This window comes from Lissotriton vulgaris, chromosome 9 (assembly GCF_964263255.1).
Source record: "Lissotriton vulgaris chromosome 9, aLisVul1.2, whole genome shotgun sequence".
In the NCBI taxonomy this organism is placed as follows: domain Eukaryota; kingdom Metazoa; phylum Chordata; class Amphibia; order Caudata; family Salamandridae; genus Lissotriton; species Lissotriton vulgaris.
In genome coordinates, this window is record NC_141697.1 from 427,531,812 (window position 1) to 427,550,055 (window position 18,244).

Sequence of the window (18,244 nt, forward strand, 5' to 3'; positions counted from 1 at the left end):
CACCCTCTAAGTCTGGGTCTGTGCAGAATCTTAAAATGTGAATAAATGGCCAGTTTTTTTCTCTAGGAAAGTTAGCAACCCTACCCTCCTCTGTGTGGGTTAGTTTGGCTCCTGTGGCACACTTAGCACAGGATCTATTTCTGGGAAAGCACTTCACACTTAGGGTTTCAACTGGAATAAACAACTAAGTTATGGAAGGAAAGGTCTAATTATCTCAGTCACTGTCAATCATTCAGAGATGCATCTCAGTGAATTTTTTTTTGCCCAGTGTACCATTCTAGACCGAGACCAATCATATGAAAATCAGTTTTTTTCCTACTCAATTTGCAACAGTCCAACCTGAACTTGTAGGCTGGATCCTCTTCAAACGGGAACGCAAACAACCCCAGACTGTTTTCACACTACTTATACATCCCCACTGAAGTATAGCTTGAATCCTGTGGCACAGTGAGCATGAGACTTACGTCTGGCAATACCTGTCACACTTGGGATATCAATCGTAACAAACAAATAATGTGATGGAAGGAATGCTTGATTTATTTTGAGCTATGGATGAGTGCTTGGGCCGCATTAGAGTCCAACTTTTTTTTGCGTGACCTCCACACTAATAGTTAAGGTAAGAGCAGCGGAGACATAGTGGTGGACATCTTCGCTTCATTGGTATCTTTAGTGAGGGTCAGGTGGAGATGCCACATGGAGGTTAGTCCCTTCTGGCTCTGAATCACCTTCATTTTTTATTCAGTGATAAGCCATCAGTCCTTAAATCTGTAAGATCCATAATGCCCAACTTTTCTTTTTCTTGAGTGAAAATACAGGCATTGTGAAACACATAGGCCTTGCAAGCCAGACATAATGGCTTTGGCCACTGCTTGTTTTTTCCTCTCTGCAACATTATTTACAACATTTGATTGATTTTTTAAATCAAGTTAATGAGCAAGGAAAAAATACTTTGTTTTCTTGATTATACCCTGTCACGTTGTTATGTCTTCTAGAATTGTTTTCCTCCAGTCTTTCTTCCCATGGGAAGAAGACTTGTGTAGGCTGTGTCCTACCTCGCTCCTGTGTTCCTTTAAAATAAATTCCTCAACTTTATTATTTGCATTCTTCCTTTCAACATTACACACCCCTAATTGAGGAACGTTCTGGGAGACAACCATTCTTCTCTGATGAACTGATGTAATGGCATTGTGTCGATCATCATCTGACCGAGCTGTATAAATGTACTTCCTGCTCTTGATTTTACTGACTGCGCTTCAAATGCACTTTCATTAAGCTCTTCCTGAATGACGGTAGACATGGTTTGATAAACAATACTACAGTTTCAAGCATGTGGGCTGCAAAAGACACTAAACGCAGCGGCAAGCCGGCTGGTAGGTCTGCAGGGGGGAGAAACCACGTTCAGCATCGGCTGAAACTCTGCCCAGTCTTCCAAATAAAGACCGGATTAGATTTAGAGCACAGTCTGTGATATTCAAAGCTGTCTATAAACAGCCCTGCCTGCGTCTTCAGAGTTGACGTGGCCATTCCGTCCGACTGTAAGACGACACGGGGCAGTGAGGCCTGCTCGGGCGCGCGACGCCAGCCCGGATATCTTGTGTCTCCTGCCCCTGACAGGGTCCGCCGCGGGAGGCGGGCCAAGTGCCTAGATACGACACTGTGTGTGTGCACCAGTACACCACGGCCTCACATGTGGAAACTGCAAGATCTGGAGGCTTCTGTGGTTAGCGCTTCCTTGGTGTGGTAGGCCCAATAGTTTTTCTTGTTCCACCCTACATTTGACCAATTAGGACAGACCCAGAATCCTCTCTGAGGAGGTCCACATTCTCACTCACATATTCACTCCTGTGCCTACTCTCTCACTATCTTTGCTGCTATTATTTTAAATTTATTTTTATGGAAACAAAATGGGAAAACGAAAACATGCACAATTGTTTCTGACCGTTCTTAAATGCTGATGTGGGTGAAATTGCGACATCGTTTCTTCATAAAATGTAATTAATGGTGGTGGTGGCGTGAAATGCCCAGAAATTTCACAAAATCCACTTACCTGTATCTTTCGTGCTTAACTCGTGTTCAAAATTCACGTGAGATTCTGGCAGGGGAATGGTTAGTGGAGAATTCGTCGCACACAAAATATTTTCTGCTAAACCAAAAGTACCATGGGTAATAATTACGCATATTTTGCAAAGTGTTACAGGAAGTTAAACGTGTTTCACCAGGGCCTACTTAAAAGTTCATAGCTTTGCATTTTCACACACGGTGTACTATGTAATATGCTCCTGCAACTCAACATTCTCTTTCTTCCACAGCCTTATTTAAAAAAGCTTTCCGAGAAAAATGGACTTTGCAGTAATGGAAATGTTCTTCAAATTGTTAAAATATCAGATGAACACATTCCAAAATTCAGGACTCTCAAAAGTGGCTATTATCTGGTAAGGGCAAAAGATTTAAAACCCCGAAAATGATGTGTTTTTTTGTGTGGAGTTTCTGGTAACCTAAAGCCTCTCCTGTCTTTCCAAAGATTAATAGGATGATCACAATGTAGGTATGTTAGTCAGAATAAATCATGCTTTCAGCTCTCTAAAATGTTTTTTGCATTGCATAAAGTTGGTTAATTTACTCTCCTTTTTTTCACTCTACTTGGCCTCTCTGCGCTTTGCACATAGTGCGTTTACAGTTACATTCCTAAACAAAGTTACATCCTTAACGAGTACTTAGGTATTTTTCCACCCCGCCAGAATATCACATTCTTATACAGTGCTAGTTTTGTGGTCTAGGAATTAGATATTAAAGGCGCCAACGAAACCATTTGTTAATATGTAGCATTTAGAAGGTGAATCAGTTTGCACAGGCCTTTTATTTTGTGTTCACCATATGTTATAAAACGATGTTGCAATCGAGCACAGGCTAACACAAACATTATATCGCATTGTTCTTTTTGCCAATAGGAAATTGTGGAGACTATTCATCTATATTTGGTGAAAGAATACATCACCCGTATAATGAGGAAGAAAGTCAGCTTCAAGGGCCCCGAACAACAGAAGATTCTAGCAAAGCAAATGTTTGAAAATGCAGCCCAGATCAAAGAATGCTGCATGACTCATGTAAGTTTCATCCATGGGGTTTTAAGGCCACTGAGGGGTAGTTGAAAACTTTGAGCGGTGCAGGCTTTTGTGAGTGTGTCTGGTTACAATTCAGGACTGAACGGCTTCCAGTTTTGTGGAACTGAATGGGAGACAGACTGAGGTCCATATTGTGTGAAATTGTCGGTCTATCTGATCCAGCACCTTGTGGCTTAAATTCTAGGGTACAAACCCCCCAGCCAAGTTCCAGGGCCCAAAAACCTGGGTGTCTTCTGTGAGCAAGAGTTCTTGAGAACAAGCATTTTTTGCCTGCCAAGGGTGGTGAAAAAGATCTCTCCTTCCAGAGCAGATGTCCATTATCAGTGCAAATATTCTCTCACACCTTGACTAAAGCAACACACTCCACATTGGTTTGTCTGGTGCATATGCTGGTATCTATGTAGCACATATGTAGCTGGGTAGCAAACAGAGCGCTACACATTGATGGGGTGTCGGAGACAACACAAGGTAGTGTACAACAATTTTGGATTCACACATTTGAATTACCTACTGACGACATATTTCACATACTTACAGTTTCTTCCATTTTTACACTTAGTTACACATTTAGGCACACAGAGATTTGGTGATTTGCCCAGAATCACACACGTTTTAGTCAAGTACCAGCCCCAGGACTGAAATCCTGACCCACCCTGTGTGTGCAGCTTAGCCACAAGTCTGCATCCCTCCATTGTGGAGGAGAATGGAGGGAAGCTGCATAGGTTGCAGACTGTGGCAGTTCATTTGGCACATGGGCTCTTGAAGTTTAACTATTATCTGTAGCCCATCGTGTCCTGCACTGGCCCCCTATACAACAGCAAATCAAGCTTAAGGTGCTCAGTTTTGTTTAGTGACACGTTCTTCTCCGATCTTCTCAAACCATATGACCCTGCTGCCTCACCACAATCATTTTAACCCGATCTAGCAACATGTCTACGATTTACATGGGCATTTCTGTTAGACAACATTGGAATGCCCTCCCAGCACAGTTTTGCCAGATCCATATTGACATTACGGAAAGCCGTAAAAACCTACCTTTTTTATCAGCATTCAGAATGCCATGTCGGTGGCAGTTCACAGGCTATAAATATATAAAAGATTTGCCATTGATGGATAAATGAGGCCTTTTGTATCCATTAATGGAGGTCTCAACTTTATACAAAGACTATTTTCAAGGCAAGTTTGTGATCCATACCAACTTCATTGGACAGCACATTGTAGGCATCAGATCTCTCCTGTTATGCAACGTGCACTATCGTATAGGATCTGTCGTAATCCGAAGGATGGATGCTGGAATCCTCTGGTTTACTCATGCATTGAACAGAAGTCATTTTCCACTGCCTACAGTGGCTTGTCAAGAAATATAGCATGCTACATCGCGTGCTTTTACATTGCGTTCCTTTACAACGCGGTCGTGACAATGACCGCATTGTTAGAACGCAATACCTTTACAATGTAAGTTATTAGATCGACTTGCTGTAGGGGGCACATTGGATTTAGGAATAAAACATTTAACTATTCCAACTCCAGCCTGCGCAACAGCAGGAAAGGTTTTGGAATAGTAAATTATACTATTCCTTAGGTTAGAGCGCCCCCTACAGCAAGTCGATCTAATGACTTGCGTTGTAAAGGCATTGCGTTGTAAAGGAACTCTGATGTAATGACTGCATTTTAAACGCTGACTCCCCTTGACATCGATATTAAACAACAATGGTCCGAGACCTCTATATTTGCAAGCAAATTGAATTGATCAATTGGGGAGACACACATACCTGTTGAAGGGGGGAGGCGAGCAGGCCCCCACTGCAGCCGCCACTGCCAGGAGTCATTACTTGCTGCCCACAGCGCCGCCGCCCCGGGACTACATCTCCCGGCAGCCTCAGCGGCGGCGCTGCATCGCGACATCACAAGTGCGCCAGGAGGCGCTTCAAAGCTGCGCTCTGCTCGGCGGAGCGGGGGGACACACATACCTGTTGAAGGGGGGAGGCGAGGAGGCCCCCACTGCAGCCGCCACCGCCAGGAGTCATTACTTGCTGCCCACAGCGCCGCCGGCCCGGGACTACATCTCCCGGCAGCCTCAGCGGCGGCGCTGCATCGCGACGTCACAAGTTGCGCTCTGCTCCGCTCTGCGGGACGCCGGGCGAAGCCCGGGCAAAGGGCGGGCCCTCCGTGGCCCTCAGAGGCACAAGGAGGCCGGGACGGGCCACCCCTCTTGGCTTCTACAAAGGAGGAGTTACCGAGTTGTTTTACTTTACCTTCTTATTGATCCCACACTGTACTGTTTATTGCTGATGTTGCAGCTCTGATTTCCTCTCATCATGTCCGTCTGGGAGGAGCTGAACGCCTTGTGTGGTACGAATTACGTCCAGGACGTTTCTACCCCCCCTATAGTGGGTAGTGATGCTGATGAGGAAAAAGATAATGACACTGAGAATTCTTCTAATGCCGACAAAATGTGCACTAGCCCCTCATTTTCCCCCTCCAATCCACCCATATTATTGCCGATTGAGGCTGTGAACAGAATACAGGACCCCGCATCACCACTCCAACTGACCTTACTGGCCCAGATTGAGCAACTTTTAATATCTGCACTATCACCCCTGGTCACAAAAATCAACGATCTGGGGGACAGGTTGACCAGTATCGAAAAACAATATTAAGGAACTATACTCCAACTGAAAAAACTGCTACACCCATTCATCTTATTCCCCCCATCAACAATGAAAAGTTCAAGCCCACGACACGCACGAAAGTTCAAACTTTTGAACCCCCCATGACTACACCCAATCCAAGAGGCCGGAACATTACTTTTAACTCCGTACCTGTACCCCAAAGAGTTCCCAGGACCACTCCAGAAAGAAGGAATCGGATTAACTTACCTCCAGAAGCCGCCCCATACGTGACTGTTCTCTCTGGGGTCCCTGCACCTAGTCAGGGCAAATTTGAAACACACCAGGACCTGCTAAACAAAGACATTTCCTGGCTAAAACAAAACAGACCACTGCCATCTGCTCTAGATGGTGGAATCCTGAGTGTCAGGAGGGTGGGGTGGCTAGGTACGCCGCCCAAAGACATCCCGGGCGACCTGATTTTAATTAAATTCAAGAGTAGGAACATTGTCCCCTACCTACGATTCTCCCAGCCCAAAGAGGGGGATGGCCCCATTCGCATCTGGGACTTGTATGATTTCTATCCCGGCCCCCGATACCATCCGCTCCAAAGGCAAATGTCATTGAACCATAATCCTTGGTGGAAGGGATTCCATGAACCTTGTGCTATTAACCCCCTACCCTCTTCGATTTTGCACGTTCGTTTTTCTTTCAGCTGAATTGTCAAATTGATTTTAGTTTGTTTTAATAGTTGGTTCCTTTCTTACACTGTAAATGAAATACTGAGTTATTTATATATGTGTGTATCTTTTTTCTTGTTGCTTTTATGGTTTTAAACTAAAAAAACGAATAAAGCTTATTTGATTTGATTTGATTTGATTTTGAATTGATCAATCAAGATTCTCAAATTGGGAGCATGTACCTATTGATCAGCTCCACTCCATTAATGAAAAACACATGAATAAGGCAACAGCATCCATTTCCAAATACAGGTACAATATTTTAATCTATTGTATCAATTTCAACCAAGAATATAAAATTCAAAGCTTCAATTTGCAAATCAATACAAAAATATATACATTGCCCCTTATAAAACGTGCAGCATAGCAAAGGGTGTCAAGAAATGTGAAAGTGATTAAAGAAGAAGGAAAGTAGAAATCAAAAAGGTGAAATACAATTCCGATAATTTAAAATTTTGACGAACAGTATCAGGCCTGTAAATGCCGGACCTGCACAACCTAGCCACTTGAATTAATTAATCCACGCTCTCTCTATTATTGACTTCAGACAGAATTATATGTCATTAATATCTGCACATAATCGTGGGGAGAGATAATATTAGCGGTCCAAGTTTCAATATATTGTCGAAGTTTCGACTCGTCTTGCGGCCATACGGTTAATTATGCCTGGGCCATGCGAGTCTTCTTCAGGACATACTGTAACGGGGCAAAACAGGGATCTTTATGATGACCCTGTAAAGAAGATAGATGACCGTAAATTGGAGCTATTGCTGAGTATATAAATCAAAGGTATATGCCCAAGAATTAACTTGCTTACCCTTCTCGGGAACAAAGTGGTTATAATTCCCACATCAATTGCATCGATCAATTCAATCCTAAAAGATTCCTGTTGTACGTACTGGTGTGATGGTTAAACCAGAGTTCTGTAAAAACAATAAGGAGCCTATATAAAACTCTACACCCCAAGACCATAAGCTCATGCCAACCAAGATTGAATGAATAAAAGTTACCTCTTCAATGGTCTAGAATTGTCGTATCATTGGTAAGTGTACATCTTAGTATTTCATGTCGTGTCACCAGGAAGCTGTAATAATAAACAGCAGATGTAATGCCTTACCGGTCGTGTCAATGAAAAAGCGCCAGTATGTATTAAGGGCTCACCGTGTGATAATTTAACACCACAGTCCTGGGTTAATGTGAGGCCTCTGTGAAGTACATTTTACGGGAAAGTCATCACGCTGTAGTGAATAAAACAGCCAATGTGAGAATCCCCAACACAAACTGTTCCAATTCAGGAAACGAAATATCATTTAAACCCCATTACCTAATTTGTTATGCAATTCTTCTTCCTTTAATGATCTTCTTTTTCAATTTAATATCCACAAGGAGCGTAGGTGCCCAACACAACAGTTTTTCAATTATCAGGAGGCTGTAATGATATAACAGCACATATAATCCCCATATGGCCATGTATACAAATTCTAACTGGGAAAACAGGGCGCCTACATCAAGAGGACGCTTACCGTATGCAAAGTCCAAAGCCCGAATCTAACCCAGGACTGTGGTGTTGAATTATCACACTGTGAGCCCTTAATACATACAGGCGCTTTTTTATTACCTTTGACATTACCGGTTAGGTATTACATCTGCTGGTCAGGTGTGTACGTCTGCGGTGTGTCGGTCAGTTGGTGAATTGATGGTTGTTTGTGCATTCGTCCGGAATATGGATAATTGGAGGTAAGTAAACAATGTAATTGTCCACATTCCGGTTCTTAGCAGACCCCACCCAGCCCCTCCCCCGCCCCGCCTTTCGGCCCCACCGGAACTCCCTCCACGGGCCGTGGCTGCCTGCAACCTTTAGTTCACACTATATTTTTTCCACCTGCTCCCTTTGCTTGTCGTTGTCTAGGATGGGCGAAATTATGTAATTTTTTTTCACCCATGAAATTTACCAAGTTTGTGCGAACGAGTCTCTTGCGTGCCTACAACAGGATTGGACCAAACCAGGAACAATGCAAAGCCCAGACTGACTACAATATGGTATATTTTAGTCAATTCTTGCTGTCAGGGATAGGTCAAGCCACCAAAGTGGGGTACCAGTTTTATTGAGAGGAGTGTGGAAATGCTCAATGGTAGTTATTGTGTAGATCGTGCATATTTCAGAAGGTTTCCTGAGAAATATTAGGACATTGGATAAGTTTAGCCAGCGTTTGAGGTTTGCTGGGCATTGTTGAGAAGGAAACATGGGATCCATGAAAGGCACACCACCCTGGGCTCGTAATGTTGTGGGGCATATTGTGTTAATAATGATAGGCCCACACACACAAGTGAAGCAACATTTTTGTGAGGGAAGTGTGGGAATGCAGAATAGTATAACATTGTATGCATTTTTAAATTCTAAATGTATGCAAATGTAAAAGGAAGAAAACATTTGGCATAATGGTTCTGAATCACATGATTGTAAGGGTAACCCAAAGATTCTGAGCTGCACAAATTACCACGGTTACGGTGCAATGCAATGCAGTAGGTCTCGCATTTCTGAAACTTTTTAAACACATAAAGGCATTGTCATTTACAGTGCTAATAGCTGAAAATCTCGCAATTGAGAGACCTATTGCATTGTAAATGCTTGTTTAAACAGTTACATGGTGGAATGACACACCGCATGCATGGTTGGACAAGCGCACTCTGGATTCAGATGTGCACTGGAGATTACTTCTCTACCTGGAAATAGGACACAGAGCCACAATTTGTATCATGTTTCTGTAGGGTACGAATCTGATTATTCACTGAAACTTTTTCTTACAGTTCCGCTGACGGAGGGTTATGGTAACCCGAAATGCATTGGGAAAAGAAGGCACTTTCATTCTAAAAAAAACACTATTACATATTTCGCAATGTGATGTAACATTCTTAAAGAGATAACAACATTGACTCATGTGTAAACTCCACAGAAACGCTTGATTATAAATGTTGATGCTACTATTTAAACAAAACCTTTACATACAGGAATGAATCCGCAATGAAAAGAAATGGTTTAAATATTTTATCTTCAGTCAAGCATGTTTACCATTGTTTGAAACTGATAGGTCTATGTGTAGTGCGCCTTGTGTACTGTGTACATTCTTTTTACTCCAAGGAGCACAGTAATTAACACATTTAGTATAAGGTAAGTCAGGCCTTGGATATGAATCCAAACCACATCCAAAAAGATACAAAATAAATTCACATAAGGTAAATCTTGGCAGAAGTAAGAATTTTAGGTACAGGAAACTACTAATAAAATTTGTAATATGGTTTGAACATGAAGGGATTTCACTTTACATTTTTAATTTTTATTCACGGGTATAGCATTTTTTTGAGTATTTCTTTGTGCTTTAGATGCGCCGGTTTCTAGCATTCACCGTTCCATCATGGCGCCTGGAGTCAGGTGTGCAGCGGCTCGTTTTGTATAGTCCGTTTTCATTGTTGATTATCGGCACCGCGTTTAGACTCGGGAGAGTTTGCTCCACGCAATCAGCTGTTCCCATAGCGAGAGCGTTTTTGAATGTGAGAGAGAGACAGTTTTTCACATCAAGGAGTGATTAGCGAGGTGAGCCTCCAGAACTTGGTAGTTTGGGTTAAAGTTTCGTTGCAAGGTTATGAATCCTGGTATAGAGCTGATGGTTTCTACATATTCATAGGAGAAGAGTGACGAGTGGGTGCGTGAACAGTTTGGTTTGAGCACCGTGATCAAAGTGACTAAGGTAAGAGATACTCCCGGTTTTTTGTGATGTTGTGGTAGGATTCCGATCTCATACCGACAGATCAGATAGATCATTGTGCCTCGGTTTCTTTACAGGAGATAAAGCCCTGGTTCAGTGCAATTTCTGTAAGTTTGTTTTTGTGTTATTATTTTTCTTCACACACTGAGGTGTTGGTGAGAAGTTTTTCTATTGGAACGTTACCATTCCTTTTTAAACAACAAAGAAGTTGCTTTATTGTCATGAATGTAATGCTAAGAAGATTTTCTTGAATCTATTAATTGAATACCACATTCCGTTTCACAGGCCCCCGACGAAGAGCTCCATTGAGCTCGAAATGCATTGGGCATAAACAGAAAAAGTCGCCAAAATTTAAAGACTCGACATCTACTTATGTTGATGATGTATACATTTGTATGGAAATGTGAAAACAGTTTTTGTTTATCAAAGTAAAACGATTTGATTTATGTGTTGTGAAAACATGCGCTAATACAATTATTTTTGAAAATTTCAGAAGTGTTTAAGTGCTCATATTTTTTCAGCGGTTTTCCGCCAATAGCAACAGTGCGCTAAGGTTAAGTGCTGCATACACTTAAGATAAGGTTGTTATAATCAGGCACGTTACAGGACAGACGTGCTACTTCAGCTGCACGCTTGGTTAAAATTGGAATAATTTGAAATTAAATAAGAAGATTTTTAAGGTTAAAGACAGAGTGCTCCTCTCATCTAAAATTCATTTTGAGATTCTGTCTACACGGAGTGAGCAACTAAAACATGGCCTACGAGCAAATTTCAAGCATGACAGATAATAGAGCCAGAACTCTAGCATATACAAACGAACAAGCAGACAGTATTTATGCTCTAATACAAGATGTCTAATCTTCAAATGTGCAAGACAACACCATCATTCAGCAATTAAAGCAACTCGAATATCTAGCCAAACGTGAAGTAAATCAAAAGTTACATGCATCAACCCTGGTGCAGTATCACAGGGTGAAGAGGATCCCACGTGGCTTAAGAATGTCAATTAAACCAATGCTGCATAGATTTCACCTAAACAAGGAGTTCATGGAGAGATGGTTTTCTATCTTAAACAAATGTTCTTTGGACTTGATCCTTCTATTGATTGAAGAATTGGCGAAAGTTATCCATGAACTATCGAATGAGATCGACTCGATCAAACATAATTTGGAGTCTAGAATGGACAAAACAGACTGGGATAAATCATTGGAGGATTTGAATTCAAAACTGGAGAGATATTCTAAGGAGTTACAAGAAGGCAAGTTGAGAAAATTCAAACGTGATACGTTGGATTATAAATTAAACGAAGTCTACACTTGGGCTGAAGTTTATGCTCAACGCAGAACATTCCCAAAGAAAAAAACAGTTGTTACATCAGAAGAGAGTTTAGTGTCTGACAGTGAACTGAACACCAATAGACCCGCAGCTCAGACTCAAATGGCAGAAACGATTCCAAGCCAAACTCCAACTGATTCATCAAAAACACCTGGTACCAGTCAGTCTTTTTTAGCCCAGGGAGGGGATGCGAGCCAACCACCAGGGAAACAACAAAAAAAGCCATCAAAACTAGGAGAGGAGGTAGAAGGGGTTCGAACAAGAAGCACAAAGTAAATTTGGTTTTGAACATATCCAAAACTCAACTAACCAATGACGAAATGAGAGTAATGAACAAAGGTCTAGGGTTTGTCCCCACGTATGATACCAACAAACTTGAGAGCGAGGTCGCATTTTACAAGTTCATGCGTGCTTTGAAACTTAGACATTTCTTTACGAATGTGGTACCAGTACAAACGGACAAAGAAGAACCAGAACTTCTAGAATTTAAACCTAAATCCAAATTTCAAGCTCCAGTATCCCATAAAATCTTGGATGCGTTTGAAAACTCTGTTATCAATGATTTTGAGAGCTTAAATTTGAGAAAATCCAAAAGGAAAAACGTATCCATCTATGACAGGTCCGTCATAAAGGGTCTTCAAGAAAACCAGAACATCTATATACAAAAAGCAGATAAAGGAGGCGCTATTATAGTAATGGACAGATTAATGTACCACACTAAAGTGAATGAACATGTGGAAGACACTATGACGTATTTGGAACTAGAGAGAGATCCTACAGCTGAATTGCAATCTGCTCTCAATGAAATTTTGACCAAAGCCCTTGAATTAGGTCACATATCAACTACGACCAAACAATTCCTCACAGTACAAAATCCGAGAAGGCCGTCCCTCTACATGCTCCCGAAGGTGCACAAGAATCTTCTAGATCCACCTATGCGTCCCATCGTGACCGGATGTGGTACCATTTTTGAACCACTCGGTCAGTATATTGACAAATTCTTGCAACTATTCGTTCAACAATGGCCATCGTATACGAAGGATACCAACGATTTTCTCCGGACATTAAAAAATGTCAACATGACCAGTCCCATATTATTATGTACTATTGCCGTCAAGTCACTGTACACTTCTATTCCTCACCAAGCTGGACTGGAAGCCGTGGAGTGGGCTCTGCTACAACAAACATCGGTCAGAGCAGAGAAAGTATTTATTTTAGAACTCTTACATTTTTCTTTGTACCATAGTTGCTTTCAGTGGTCATCAAAGTTTTTTCTACAACAACATGGAACATCCATAGGATTTGCGGGGGCCCCGGCATATGCCAATACTTTTATGGCCAAATTTGAGGCTGATCATATTTATAAGAACAAATCTTGGAATGATCATGCTACCCTATACAGGAGGTTCATAGATGACATTTTCTTGTTGTGGTCCGGTACTAAGCAAAGTCTTGAATCTGAAATTGAAAGAGTAAACCAATGTTCTGAGCACATTGAATTCACCTACGTGATCAGCGAAAAGGAATTACCATTCTTGGATGTTTTAGTTAACATTCAAGAGCCGCAAATTAAAACAACAGTATACAGAAAAGAGACTGATGTAAATAATTCGCTATTTTATCAAAGCTTTCATCCACAGAACCTCAAAAATAATTTAGCCGTATCGCAATATATGCGAATCAAAAGAATTTGTTCACATGAGGATGAGTATAAAAAGAATCTAAATCTGCAACAACAACGATACAAAGACAGAGGATACCCTGATGACGTTTTAAAGAAAGCAAGAGACAGGATAGAAGTGTACAGTAGGGATAACCTCTTGATTCAGAAACGAAAAAAATCTCATGACAGACAAGTGTTTGTATCAAAATTTTCTACTTCATCCAAGAAGCTTAAAACCATCATATATAAACATTGGGATCTTCTAAAGAATGAAGTTGACTTCAATGGGATATTTGACAGTAAGCCCATTTTTGCTTATAAAAGATCAAAAAATCTTAAAGAGTTACTGATGACACCGACAAGAGACACAGAGGAAATCCACAGAGGAATGAAGAAATGCCAGAACTGTGTTCACTGTTCCAATGTGATAGAAGGGAAGTTGTTAAACCATCCACAAACAGGAAAATAAATGACTTTACACTACAATGGGGACTGCAACTCCAAAAATCTGATCTATTACATAAAGTGTCCCTGCGGAAAAATCTACACAGGAAAAACGGAAAGGAAACTCAAAACAAGGATCTCTGAACATAAAAGTACTATAAGAAACAAGAACATAAAGAGTAATCTAGCTAAACATTGGAATGAGAATAACCATAGCATAGCCCAAATCAGGTTTTCCATTCTAGAGGTAGTTAAAATACACAAGGGGGTTGATCTAACCAGATCCCTCCTCCAGAGAGAAATTCATTGGATAAAACATCTTTCCACACAAGAACGAAAGGGGTTAAATGAGAAAATTGATTTATCGTGTTTTCTATGACTTCCCTTCACCGGGATACTGTTCCAGATTGATGTCTGTATTCATATGCATTCAACTGTTATTTGTTGCACAATTTGAATGATTGGTAACATACACTGTAATATTTTCCACTTTGTTTTCTTCACTTTACATTTTGAATTTTTATTCACGGGTATAGCATTTTTTTGAGTATTTCTTTGTGCTTTAGATGCGCCGGTTTCTAGCATTCACCGTTCCATCATGGCGCCTGGAGTCAGGTGTGCAGCGGCTCGTTTTGTATAGTCCGTTTTCATTGTTGATTATCGGCACCGCGTTTAGACTCGGGAGAGTTTGCTCCACGCAATCAGCTGTTCCCATAGCGAGAGCGTTTTTGAATGTGAGAGAGAGACGGTTTTTCACATCAAGGAGTGATTAGCGAGGTGAGCCTCCAGAACTTGGTAGTTTGGGTTAAAGTTTCGTTGCAAGGTTATGAATCCTGGTATAGAGCTGATGGTTTCTACATATTCATAGGAGAAGAGTGACGAGTGGGTGCGTGAACAGTTTGGTTTGAGCACCGTGATCAAAGTGACTAAGGTAAGAGATACTCCCGGTTTTTTGTGATGTTGTGGTAGGATTCCGATCTCATCCCGACAGATCAGATAGATCATTGTGCCTCCGTTTCTTTACAGGAGATAAAGCCCTGGTTCAGTGCGATTTCTGTAAGTTTGTTTTTGTGTTATTATTTTTCTTCACACACTGAGGTGTTGGTGAGAGGTTTTTCTATAGGAACGTTACCATTCCTTTTTAAACAACAAAGAAGTTGCTTTATTGTCATGAATGTAATGCTAAGAAGATTTTCTTGAATCTATTAATTGAATACCACATTCCGTTTCACAGGCCCCCGACGAAGAGCTCCATTGAGCTCGAAATGCATTGGGCATAAACAGAAAAAGTCGCCAAAATTTAAAGACTCGACATCTAATAATGTTGATGATGTATACATTTGTATGGAAATGTGAAAACAGTTTTTGTTTATCAAAGTAAAACGATTTGATGTATGTGTTGTGAAAACATGCGCTAATACAATTATTTTTGAAAATTTCAGAAGTGTTTAAGTGTTCACATTTTTTCAGCGGTTTTCCGCCAATAGCAACAGTGCGCTAAGGTTAAGTGCTGCATACACTTAAGATAAGGTTGAACATGAAGGGGCCAATTCACAATGGGCCAACTCACTAGTGGATGCCCAGCAGTCATGGCGGGGGCCCTGCACTCATGGCAGGACCAACGCAAAGGGTAATTGCAGTAGAGAGGTAACTTCACAACAGTTTACCAAAATAAATGACGCTCTTCTTTCCAGGTGAGACTTGAATAATAGCAACTCAGACTCTGCCACAGTGCTACATGTGCACAGATGCTACACAGAGATACACAACAGTCTTCTTTGTTCACCCTTCACCAGTGGACAAAAGTGTGTCACGTCACATTGAACATGTTCAGATTAGAACCCCTTACCTCATCTTACCACAGCAGCTGATCTTGTTTAATGGTAAGCATTGGAGGTGGCAGTCCAAAAAGATCATAAACCATTCTAAACCAAGTATTACTGTGCACAGGATACCATTATGGGATCTCACACTAAAGCAGAGGTCCAAAAAACTAAGATCCCCAAAAAAACACAAGGGGTATTCACAGGTAAATGTCTCTCTTCGCAAACATTGCTAGCTCCCATGCCTACATATTCTTCAATTTAGTGTTTGCTTTTTTAGTATGAAACTATTGTTCTTATAATTCATGTGAAATGTGAATTTACTTTGTACTTTAGGTATGGAGTGCCAGCTAGACTTTTTGACCTATCAGCAAGTCCATCATTGCCTATTATTCGGTCAGACCACCTCCTTCTCAATTTCATAATTCCTAACTTAGGTACAGTTCCCCTGTTGAATACAGTTCAGAGGGACTCCAACTACAGGGCTTTTCACAAAATATCTATCCCAATGCTAGCAGATGCCCTCGATCGTTCTTCCCGGAGCTGACAGGCAACTCTGATAGGGATGCCCTCTCATTAGATTTGTGGCTCCGAGCAAACATTGATGTTGCCGCACCCACAGCCACACGCTCCTCCAAGAGTCTCCATGGTTTAATGATTCCCTCAGAATTCGCAAAAAGAACTGTAGAAGAATGGAAAGGAAATGGCGTAAACATTATCTTCCTGAAGATAGGAAAACTTATAAAGACATCCTAAAAGCTCATTATACCTTTCTGAGGGTGGGTAAGAAAAACTTCTTCCAGACCAATATAGAATCGGCCCAAAATAAGAGTAAAGAAATTTCCAGCATAGTGAAATCATTCACCTCCCCTGAAGCCAGCATGAAGGAAGGGCCTCGCACAGCGGAATGGTCTAGGCAGACAGCACAATTTTTCCATAACAAGATCACCGTAATCCAAAAAGCCTTTGATTACATATCTGAGGAAGAACTGACCTTCTACCACACGGCATATGGAAAATTCACCTCGCAGGAACCCCCCACTCTACTATCCTTCCCCGAGATTTAATTAACGGAGTCACGTTCTGTTCTCCAAAGCATAAAGTCAGGTTCTCCAACTGAACCCTGCCTGGCGAATATTCTTAATCAATTAGCTCCTGTCATCAATCCAAAAGCTAATAAGATGTTTACTTTATCCCTTTCTTCTGGCAATATGCAGCACTAATGGAGGCAGGCAAAGATTATACCCCTTTTTAAAAAAGCTAATACCGATCAGACTGATCCCGCCAACTACAGGCCAATCTCCCTTCTCCCTGCCCTTTCTAAAGGGCCAAACATATAAACAGGGCCCTCTTAAAGCACATTGAAGACCGGAAGCTACTTCATGATTCTCAATCAGGCTTTAGGTGTCATTATAGCACAGAGTCTGCTCTCTTGGAGGTCATACAATTTAACAAGGGTAGGTTGACCAAAGAGTAAAGGCTATTCTGATCCTACTTGATTTATCGGCGGCCTTTGACACAGTCCCACATGAGAGGCTCTTTGATGGACTAGCAAACATCAGATTGGGTGGGACCGCCCTAACATGGATGTCCTCCTTCTTGGATAACATATCACAGGACATCTGGCAACCCCCTTTTTCATCTCCCATATCTGCCATCAATGTGGGTGTTCCCCAGGGCTCTATTCTCAGTCCCACCCTTTTTTATATATATATATATATATATATATATATGTATATATATATATATATATATATTTGTGAATGAGTAGATGTGTATATAGATGGTGGAATTACTGAATTGGTTGTTGTAACTGATATGGTTATCTCCATTAAAAAAAAAAAATAGTTTCTATTTTTGAATATGTGTTCACGGGTTACATTACAGTGAAAGGAGGTCTGTCACTCTGTCACAAGGATGGTGTCATCAGTGATGTCATGAGTGATGTCACTGACCATGTCATGAGTGATGTAATATGTGACGTCATCAGCAGTGCATTGCACGCGCAAGTTATAGTGAGTCCAACTAACTATAACGTGGGAATTTCAATGGTTTTATGTCAGTAAAATTTCCAGGTAAATATAACTGGTCTGAAACCTATGTTTTTTTCAGTGAATATATATATATATATATATATATATATATATATATATATATATATATATATATATATATATATATATATATATATATATATATTTGTGAATGAGTAGATGTGTATATAGATGGTGGAATTACTGAATTGGTTGTTGTAACTGATATGGTTATCTCCATTTAAAAAAAAAATTAGTTTCTATTTTTGAATATGTGTTCACGGGTTACATTACAGTGAAAGGAGGTCTGTCACTCTGTCACAAGGATGGTGTCATCAGTGATGTCATGAGTGATGTCACTGACCATGTCATGAGTGATGTAATATGTGACGTCATCAGCAGTGCATTGCACGCGCAAGTTATAGTGAGTCCAACTAACTATAACGTGGGAATTTCAATGGTTTTATGTCAGTAAAATTTTCAGGTAAATATAACTGGTCTGAAACCTATGGTTTTTTCAGTGAATATATATATATATATATATATATATATATATATATATATATATATATATATATATATATATATATATATATATATATATATATATATATATATATGTGTATGTATATATATGTATATATATATATATATATATATATATATATATATATATATATATATATATATATATATATATATATATATATA

General features: G+C 40.5%; 1 protein-coding gene across 2 annotated transcripts in view; it reads left to right on the forward strand.

Annotated features, from left to right (window-relative positions):
• Positions 1 to 18,244, forward strand: part of LOC147690222 (tumor necrosis factor alpha-induced protein 2-like) — a 203,303-nt gene that overhangs the window by 151,001 nt on the left and 34,058 nt on the right. For both annotated transcript variants that reach the window (XM_086937849.1, XM_086937848.1), the window contains exons 9-10: positions 2,310 to 2,432; positions 2,949 to 3,104. In XM_086937849.1, coding sequence (XP_086793975.1) covers positions 2,310 to 2,432; positions 2,949 to 3,104 — 279 coding nt within the window. The remainder of the gene's footprint in view (positions 1 to 2,309; positions 2,433 to 2,948; positions 3,105 to 18,244) is intronic.